At 32.1% G+C, this 9,622-nt stretch overlaps 4 protein-coding genes across 4 annotated transcripts; 3 read left to right on the plus strand and 1 right to left on the minus strand.

The window, feature by feature from the left end:
• Window positions 1-2,575: 2,575 nt before the first annotated feature.
• Window positions 2,576-3,575, plus strand: LOC108561725 (pupal cuticle protein 27-like). The gene is made up of 3 exons (XM_017919798.1): window positions 2,576-2,699; window positions 2,759-3,189; window positions 3,248-3,575. Exons 1-3 carry the CDS (start codon window positions 2,691-2,693, stop codon window positions 3,573-3,575), a joined length of 768 nt encoding a protein of 255 aa, XP_017775287.1. The 5' UTR covers window positions 2,576-2,690.
• Window positions 3,576-5,260: 1,685 nt separating this feature from the next.
• Window positions 5,261-6,180, plus strand: LOC108561726 (pupal cuticle protein 27-like). Its single transcript, XM_017919799.1, has 3 exons — window positions 5,261-5,269; window positions 5,330-5,763; window positions 5,823-6,180. Exons 1-3 carry the CDS (start codon window positions 5,261-5,263, stop codon window positions 6,178-6,180), a joined length of 801 nt encoding a protein of 266 aa, XP_017775288.1.
• Window positions 6,181-6,976: 796 nt separating this feature from the next.
• LOC108561727 (flexible cuticle protein 12-like) lies at window positions 6,977-7,725 on the minus strand. Its single transcript, XM_017919800.1, has 3 exons — window positions 7,642-7,725; window positions 7,430-7,578; window positions 6,977-7,364 (listed from the first exon to the last, which is right to left on the minus strand). Exons 1-3 carry the CDS (start codon window positions 7,723-7,725, stop codon window positions 6,977-6,979), a joined length of 621 nt encoding a protein of 206 aa, XP_017775289.1.
• A 307-nt stretch (window positions 7,726-8,032) lies between these two features.
• On the plus strand, window positions 8,033-8,963 carry LOC108561728 (pupal cuticle protein 20-like). The gene is made up of 3 exons (XM_017919802.1): window positions 8,033-8,105; window positions 8,169-8,565; window positions 8,624-8,963. The coding sequence occupies exons 1-3, from the start codon at window positions 8,033-8,035 to the stop codon at window positions 8,961-8,963; spliced, it is 810 nt and encodes a 269-aa protein (XP_017775291.1).
• Window positions 8,964-9,622: the final 659 nt, after the last annotated feature.

A 9,622-nucleotide genomic window follows, 5' to 3' on the forward strand; every position in this document is an offset into this window, starting at 1 on the left:
CAAACATTCAGCTTTCATATGCATCTTTTGGATTAATTCTGTGTATTATACTTTTCGAGAAAATCAATGAAATGTGAAAACACTGCTTTTTTTAGCGTTATTTCAACTTTGAAGGTGAATTACAGCCAAACGGATAAATCCACAGTAATATATGAATACTTGCTACATTTCTCAAACATTCAGCTTTCATATGCATCTTTTGAATTCATTCTATCTATTATAGTTTTGAAAACACTGCTTTTTCTGCGTTAATTTAAAAATTTTCGATTTGATGCAAATTTAGTAATTACAAATTGCATTTTGTTTTCTCATAAATACTATACTTAACTAGAGTAAATAAATAAAGGAAGTTTGGAGTTATTCTCAAAGGAGATTAACGCGAGAAAATAGCGAAGGTTATATACGTAATGACACCAAAAACGGTTTTAATTAAACGCTCTGAAGAGAGGACATCAAAGTAGCACGTCCAGATAGGATTGCAAACGCCGATTGCAGTCGTCCTCGCAGCTACTACAGCAATGATATCAGAATCATAAGCAGCGGTGGTGCATTACTAAAAGGACGAATAGAGGAAATTACGTGATGTGAGAAGGAAGCAAAGAGAACGTTTTCCGAAAACTTCGCAACGCACTTAAACTTCGACCCTTCTCTCCCATTTGGGAATACGGAACTTCGTCGTACGGAAATTCAAAAGAAAGTGGGAATTAATGAAATTCACCGTCGAGAATTCCACCTCATGTGTCGCGAAATTCATAAGTTACGACACAGACATTCGAACAAAGAACATATATTAAATATTCCGAGACGAAGTGCACATACAACACTGTGTCGCATGTACAAATCTTGTAGACTTCCATCATCTAACCTTCGCTTCTCCGACATTCATAAATAATGAAATGAAGAAAAGAGGAAAAGGAAAAGAGACAGGACGGAAGGGCGTATAAATTCGCTTAAAACGCGCCGAAAACTTAATAATTAAATCTACAAATTTACTCGCGACTCGCATCATGTAACTCACCGTGAACGGCTTTAGAAATTACTCCAGCTCACATTCACTTCTTTCATCTCCACATAATTGCGTATAATTTTATTAGACATTAAGTAATAACTAACAGTTAATTATCCAAAACACAATATTTCTTTTTGTTAGTTTCTTTATATTTAACAAAGATTTATTACGAGAACCACACAAATATATAACATATTATTTAATACCAAATTCTATTCTTAATAATGAGAATCTGTTTTGTTTCCTAATTCGAAAAACACTAAATTTTTGAATTCGTTCTCACCCAAGGATGATCGTGATGTGATGCAAAGAGATCGCTTCGAAATCACGGATATAATTAGCAATTATATAATCGAGGCTTGAGGCGAATTCTGCGCGAGATTTGATCGGGTTCAACTATCATCATCATTACTATTATTACTGCAAGAAAATCACACATCATTAGCCGTATCTTCACATAAAATCTAAACACCCAAACTGTTTGTAAATTCAATGATAATTCTCTCTAAAAAAAAGATGTAATTTCGATACAAAAATAAATAAATTTACGTATTTTTACATTTATTGTTTGTTATTAATAAAGTTTAAGTTAAAATTGATGAAAAAGAAACAATTTATTTGACAAATTTCACGCAATTCGTCTTAATTAAAGTATAAATGAACTGAGATTAATTAAGCGAAGTCTCTTCCGGTGATTTTTCTCCATACACAAAGGAATTAATATTATTGCGGTGCGAAGGATGTGGTAGATAATTTTTCGTGCTTCTAGCTGTTCCACTTCTTCTCTTTGTGTATTGAAAAACACGGGCTATTCGTTACAAGGACTAAGATAAAAAAAAGGGCTTGGACGCCACAATTCTGTTCCTTTTCACAAACCCAAAACCTTTTTTTTGCTCCAATTAATAGTATAACAAGATTAACTACTGCAGACACTAGGGAAACGTTGATTAATACACGCAAGTCTTGTCTTTGCTTTGTTTCTATTTTTTTTATTACAAATAACTTCAGTATATTATAAAGTTATTATATTTTTCTTTGGTTTCTTTATATTCTTTACATTCTAATTAACCAACTGAAATTAAAGTTGAGTCATCGCTTTATTTCTATTCAAATATTGCAATTACCAATGAACTCATAAAACTAAATAAAACACGAACAAACTATTGTTATAAATCAATTTTTACGCAACTCTTTGAAAGTACTCCAATAGATAATAATTAATGAAAACTACAAATAAAACTATTAAAATATGAGTGAAATTAAATAAATTGACTCATCGAAATGCTGTTTCAATTATGTTTACTAAATGAACTCTAAAAGCAGAGTACGTATTGATGGAAAAATGAACGAATTGTGCCTATAAATTAGTGATCGTTATTACGTAATGCGTTTTGCATGAGCGTAAATCAATTAAATTTTGGAGTTGGATTTATGGCGCAATGCCCAAAATACGCTCCACTAGTAAATAAATATTGTGAAGAGTCGATTTTAATTGAGCACGAATTGAGTTTAATAAAATCTGTAACAATATTGGGATACTTTTACTTGTCCTTGAAAGTAGTTTTAGTCGAAAATAATAAGTGTATCATCACTCCTCCTCAATTGGTATAAAAGATGCGGAGGATTCTAATTTGATCATCAGTCAATTTTGATCTGTTCCAATACAAACATCTCAATAAAAATGAAATTGGTGAGTTCAATATTACTATAACAAATTTGTTAATTAATTAATTAATTAATTTTGTTTAGTTCATCGCTTCTTGTTTGTTCGCTGCTGTTGCGGCTGGACGTTTGGAGAACACTTATTTACCTCCAGGAAATGCCCCAAGTGCTGGTGGAAATGGAAACTTCTTGAACGCTCCTTCTGCTAAATATTTACCAACCAATACCAACTCGCATTTTGGAGCTTCCAGCAGGAACAACTTTGGTTCTCAAAGATTCCCATCGGCTCCATCCACTCAATACTTACCTTCCAACAACGGTCATTTCGCCCAATCCAACAGTTTCGTAGCCGAAACCCCATCCTCTCAATACGGTGCTCCATCGAGGAACTTCGGAGGACATTCCAACTTTCCTTCTGGTCAGTACGGAGCTCCAAGCAAATACCAATCCGCTGAGGCTAGGTCTTCCATCCTTCGTTTCAACAACCAAAACCAAGGAGATGGCTCTTACAGATTCGCGTGAGTTAACTATAAAATATACGAAAATATTGAAATAAAACTAAATTTTCTTATATAGATACGAAACTGAGAACAAAATCTCTCAACAAGAAGCCGGTGAATTGAAGCACGAAGGAGCTCAATCCGTGCAAGGATCTTATTCCTATCAAGGAGATGATGGTAAAACTTACACTGTAAACTATGTAGCCGATGAGAACGGTTTCCGTCCAATGGGAGATCACATCTCCGAAGACATCCAGACTTTGGCTAAGAAAGCTTCGCAAACTTCTTCCCAAGGATACAACAGGAACGCTCAAGCTTCTTACTACAACGCTCCATCCACACAGCAATTGTACTCTGCTCCATCCAGGCCGAGCTTCAACCAACAATCTGGATACCAATATTGAAATTAAGATCGAAAAGAAAATGTAACAAAATTAGTATAAATAATAAAACTTATTCTCATAAAATTATCCAAGATATAACTTTATTTTTAATAGAATCCTTCAAAATCGAAGAAAAAATACTAAAGTAAAGTATTTATACAATTTGATTAAATTAACAATGAAAATAATTAAATAATTTCTTATGAAAAGTTTATTCATAATTAACTCAGTTAATATTAAAAGAAATAAAAATTATATGACTTTCTTAAGATTTTGTAACATTTTACTAAGTCAATAAATGGTTTTATTGTTAATTAACAATTACTATAATTATCTACTTCATTAATTATAAACCTAGTAATTTTGTAATTTATGCAACCAAATGTGCACCTGATAAATATTTTGGTATTGCTCATTTTTGAAAGCTTATTGCAGAAGAATGGTAAACATCACAAATCTGTTAGTAGGCTCGTTCGAAAGCTCATAAGTTTTTCTTTAATATCCACTTTCAGTGATCTAATTAATCTACGTAGTTATAGAGTAATTAAATAAAACATGAAGACGTAAATAATAACATAATAAATATAGTTTAATAGATAAATTTAGTTATTTCATTTCCTCATTATTTTTTATTAATAATTTCTCAAAAAAAGAATGTAAACATTCTTGTAGGATGAAGAAATATCAATGTTAATGCAGTTAGATTTGTGTATTTATTGATCGATTGGAATTGCAACAAATAACGATTTAATTAAAGACTATAAAAAAACTTGTGTTCAAATTTAAAAAACTGTATGTAGAATATTTGTTCAATTGAGTCATTAGAAGCAGATTGTAAATGTTAAAATACTTTCAACGAAATACACGTTTGGCGAAGAAGGATCTTTCTTAGGTGAAAGTAATCTCTAATAATTAATCTCCATTCGGCACGTTTTTGCAGCCATCAACTTGCAATTGGAAGAACACAAAAAAGAAGCAGAATACATCTAATTAAGTGTACTTAATCATTGCTTAATTCTTTCTTCCTACATTTATTTTTTTTATAAGAGGATCACCTTGATCGTAAGCAGATGCATCGATACAATTTAAAGTGCGAATTTATGTAAATGTTCTCAAAAATAAAAAATAAAATAAGTAATGTTGATTTATCCTTGAGATTTATTTTTAAATTAAAATATGTGAAATTAATTTGAACACCGATCAAAAGATGTAATTAAAACCGATATGAAATTGAACTTTGATTATCGGCATCAACTTTGCGAATTTTTATGAACTTCGATGTAATTAGAAGTGAGAATTTCCTTATATAAAAAAGTGATGTTTTAATAATGAAAGTTTGTAAAGTCGTTGCAGGTAATTAATTATCTCGCGTCTTTGAAAATTGATCAATTACTAAATTATTGTATTAAAAAATATCTTAATTATTAAAATTAAGAATTGAACGGATTTCATTTAAAATTATATAAATATTTAATTGGTTTTATATCTCAAGAAGATACGATTTTGCTCACGAGAATGTTAAATAATTTGTAAGTAGAAGAATGTAATTTTACTTTTACTGCTGCGGCCTTGATATGCTCGTTGCCCAAAAATTTAGTGCAAGTGTATCATCTCTCGACCTCCTTTAACTTTCGTATAAAAGATGCTGAGGATCTAAGCAGGATCATCAGTCAATTGCGATCTGTTTCAATACAAACATCTCAAACATGAAATTGGTCAGTATAAAGTAATTACAATTATTGAAATTTGTTAATTGATTTATTAATTTTGTTTAGTTCATTGCTTCCTGCTTGTTCGCTGCTGTTGCGGCTGGACGTTTGGAGAACACTTATTTACCTCCAGGTAATGCCCCAAGCGCTGGTGGAAATGGAAACTTCTTGAACGCTCCTTCTGCTAAATATTTACCAGCCAACACCAACTCGCAGTTCGGAGCTTCCAGCAGGAACAACTTTGGTTCTCAAGGATTCCCATCGGCTCCATCCACTCAATACGGAACTCCTTCCAACAACGGACATTTCGCTCAATCCAACAACTTCGGGGCTCAAGCCCCGTCCACTCAATACGGTGCTCCAACCAAGAACTTCGGTGGTCAATCCAACATTCCTTCCGGTCAGTACGGAGCCCCAACCAAGTACCAATCCGCTGAAGCCGGTGCTGCCATCCTTCGTTTCAACAACCAAAACCAAGGAGATGGATCATACAAATTCGAGTAAATTTACCTGAATTTACATGCAAATTTGAATAACAATTAACAAATATTCTTTACAGATTCGAAACCGAGAACAAAATCTCCCAGCAAGAAACCGGTGAATTGAAGAACGACGGATCTCAAGAAGGAGCTCAATCCGTTCATGGATCTTACTCCTATTTGGGAGACGATGGCAAAACTTACACCGTCAACTACGTCGCCGACGAGAACGGATTCCGTCCAGAAGGTGAACACATCGCCGAAGAAATCCAGACTTTGGCAAAGAACGCCGCTCAGGTCGGTGCTCAAGGATACGACAGGAATGCCCAGACTTACAGCAACGGACAATCACAAGGATTCTCTGCTCATCAAGGAAACCAATTCCAATCTGGTCCAGCCAAGCCGAGTTTCAACCAACAATCCGGATATCAATATTAAACAAATTATTTCTGTACACCTGCAACAAATACCTTTTGTAAATTATTGAAAATTGTGAATAAATTATGAACATATTTTATATATATAAATATTTGGTTTACTTTTTTGATTATATACCAAAAATTAATTAATTACTATTACTTAAAAACATTTCAAACAAATTGCTTACATATTTGAAAATTCATAAAAGACAGTTGATATCATAATTAATATAAAATTGGATTATTTCATTAATATCATAAATGTTTTACTTCATAATAATTTTAAATTTACTTTCCAAGTGAATATAATTAACAATAATTTATTTCTAATTATAACATAATTAAATGTTAACAAACAATATCTGTAATAGGATTAAACAAATTACGTTTCTTGTTACAATACATTACGTATACTTAATTCAATAAGTTTGATTATGTTATAAACAATACATTTACTTATAACTAATAACTGTGATTGCTATAATAAAACAGTTATCTTGAGTTATAATAATTACAAAATAGAATTATTTAAAAATAACAATTAAGTAAAACTAATGAAATTGAGATAATCAAAATTGAGTTTAAATTAAATTCATAAAATGTTATATTATAAATATATTATTACATTATAAACAGTAATTATTTATGTTTTTTTTAATGTATTCATGAAATATTTTGTAATTTCTATTATAAATTATAATTGAAACGTTTCTTGTTATTACACAAGTAAAAAACAAGTTTTATATGCAATTAATATGAAAATATATTTCTTTCTCTATATACATCAATAAATAAATCGAACAGGTTTTTTATAATCAATATCCTTGTTGTTGCTTCACATCAGGGCTCAAGTATTTCCTTCCTGGAGTTCTGGCAGGTTGAAATTCCGACTGTTTAACATCTTGTTGAGAAGGTTCAACCAATTCAGCGTTTGGAATCTCAACGGTATCTTCGGATTTCAAATTTCTCGCTTCATATTTGTAACCATCCTTGTTTTCTTGTCCTTGGGTCGGTGGAGGAGTCGGGATGTGATCTCCGAAAGCCCTGAAACCATTCTCATCTGCTATATAGTGTACAGTGTACGTTACACCATCCGGTCCTTCGTAAGAGTAAGATCCTTCCACTGAGATAACTTCATCCTCGGTTCCAACGTTCTTCAATTCACCAGATTCCTGTTGCGTAATCTTATTTTCAGTCTCGAAACTGCAAAGAAATAATTAGATTAAACGTTAGAATAAATGAATTTGCTTTTCAATATAATTACTAACTTGAATCTGTAAGAGCCATCTCCGTTGTTCTCGTTCTTGTAATCGAGGATTCTTATTTCAGAATTCTTCTGGAGTTTAACTTCTGGTGGTCCGTAAACGGGAACTGGAGGTTCAGCAGCCACAAAGGCGATCAAAACCGAAACCAAAATCTAGAAACGTAATCGATTTTTAATCTCTCAAAAATTAGTGTTTTTTTTTTAAGAAAACCTTACCAATTTCATCATATTGGATGTGCGCTTATCAAACTTGCAAGACTTTATGTTGATTTCGCATTTCGGTACTTGCCTTATATACATGTGCTCTTCTTGTTTTTAATTAGTAAACAAGTATAGTTATTTTTATTACGAGCACTCTCTTGCGTAAAGACATCTTCAAGGCGAAGATGAAATTTCGAAAAGATTTGTTTATCGGATAATTCTGTTAATTGATTTCGTATGTAAACGCTTAATTGCGAATTTGATTTCGAAGTTGGAGCGAGTGAAGGTGAATGTTAAATAATCTGTACCAAAAAATGTGCGCTATTACTTTCACCTTGAGTCGCTCGTTACCGAAAATCCAGTGCAAGTGTATCGTCTTTCGACCTCATTGAATCACGTATAAAAGATGAAGAGGATCAATGCAGGATCATCAGTCAATTGTGATCTCTTCCAATACAAACATCTCAAATATGAAATTGGTGAGTTCAATGCAATTATAACAAATTTTGTTAATTGATTAATTAATTAATTAATTTTGTTAGTTTATTGCTTCCTGCTTGTTCGCTGCTGTTGCGGCTGGACGTTGGAGAACACTTATTTACCTCCAGGCAATGCCCCAACTGCTGGTGGGAATGGAAACTTCTTGAACGCTCCTTCTGCTAAATATTTACCAGCCAACACCAACTTTGGTTCTCAAGGATTCCCATCGGCTCCATCCACTCAATACGGAACTCCTTCCACCAACGGACATTTCGCTCAATCCAACAACTTCGGAGCTCAAGCCCCATCCACTCAATATGATGCTCCAGCTAAGAACTTCGGTGGACAATCCAACATTCCTTCAGGACAATACGGAGCTCCTTCCGGTCAGTACGGAGCCCCAACCTCCATCCTTCGTTTCAACAACCAAAACCAAGGAGATGGATCATACAAATTCGAGTAAATTTACCTGAAATTACATCCAACTTTAACTACAATTAACAAACATTCTTTACAGATTCGAAACCGAGAACAAAATCTCCCAGCAAGAAACCGGTGAATTGAAAAACGATGGATCTCAAGAAGGAGCTCAATCTGTCGAAGGATCTTACTCGTACATGGGTGATGATGGTAAAACTTACACCGTTCATTACGTAGCCGACGAAAACGGTTTCCGTCCAGTCGGTGATCACATCGCCGAAGAAATCCAGACTTTGGCTAAGAACGCTGCACAAACTTCTTCCCAAGGATACAACGGAAACGCTCAAGCTTCTTACTACAATGGTCCATCTTCTCAGCAATTCCAATCTGGTCCAGCCAAACCTAGCTTCAACCAACAATCCGGATATCAATATTAAAAAATAATTAACAGTTATGTAAATGTAGACAACAAAATATTTAATTGAAATAAATTATCATTATTTTTCTATAAACTTTTCGATTTATTTATTTATAAAATAATTACATTTCTAAAAATGTAAATTAAAAATATAATATCAAACTATAACAATCATTTAAATTATAGTTACACAATCAAAATTCACGTTTGCTTTAAAGAAGATAATTAATAAAATTATTAAACAGAACTTAATAATTCAATATATTTACATTTTATGTATCAAGATTTAATTTTCTTTAATAAACAATCTTCTCGTATTTACAATTAATTAGCTTGTAGCAATTATACAATTATTTGCACAAAATTACATGCATACTTTCTGTATTACTTAAAAATGTAAACTTTGCGTATTAAAATAAATATTGAGATTATTTAATGAGATGTGTTTATAATTAGGAAATTAAAATATTTAGTATGTTAAATAAATAGTAAGATGAATAGTACAAATATTTAGTATGTTAAATAAATGAGTCTATCTTTGATATAATTATTAAATATACTCTAAACGATATAAATATTTTGTAAATTTATTATAATCGTTGATTTTCGGCTAAAACATTCATATATTAAAAATGATGCAATTACTTCAATTCGCAATTAATTATTATTTTTAATTTA

This window comes from Nicrophorus vespilloides, unplaced genomic scaffold, assembly GCF_001412225.1.
Source record: "Nicrophorus vespilloides isolate i.1.1-1 unplaced genomic scaffold, Nicve_v1.0, whole genome shotgun sequence".
NCBI classification, from domain to species: domain Eukaryota; kingdom Metazoa; phylum Arthropoda; class Insecta; order Coleoptera; family Silphidae; genus Nicrophorus; species Nicrophorus vespilloides.

Coding starts and splice junctions, on each gene's coding strand:
- LOC108561725 (XM_017919798.1), top strand. Junction 3,190..3,247: donor GATGGCTCTTACAGATTCGC/GTGAGTTAACTA, acceptor TTTCTTATATAG/ATACGAAACTGAGAACAAAA.
- LOC108561726 (XM_017919799.1), top strand. Junction 5,764..5,822: donor GATGGATCATACAAATTCGA/GTAAATTTACCT, acceptor TATTCTTTACAG/ATTCGAAACCGAGAACAAAA.
- LOC108561727 (XM_017919800.1), bottom strand. CDS start 7,725: ATGTATATAAGGCAAGTACCGAAATGCGAAATCAACATAAAGTCTTGC. Junction 7,579..7,641: donor CATCCAATATGATGAAATTG/GTAAGGTTTTCT, acceptor TTACGTTTCTAG/ATTTTGGTTTCGGTTTTGAT. Junction 7,365..7,429: donor GATGGCTCTTACAGATTCAA/GTTAGTAATTAT, acceptor ATTTCTTTGCAG/TTTCGAGACTGAAAATAAGA.
- LOC108561728 (XM_017919802.1), top strand. CDS start 8,033: ATGAAGAGGATCAATGCAGGATCATCAGTCAATTGTGATCTCTTCCAA. Junction 8,106..8,168: donor ACATCTCAAATATGAAATTG/GTGAGTTCAATG, acceptor TAATTTTGTTAG/TTTATTGCTTCCTGCTTGTT. Junction 8,566..8,623: donor GATGGATCATACAAATTCGA/GTAAATTTACCT, acceptor CATTCTTTACAG/ATTCGAAACCGAGAACAAAA.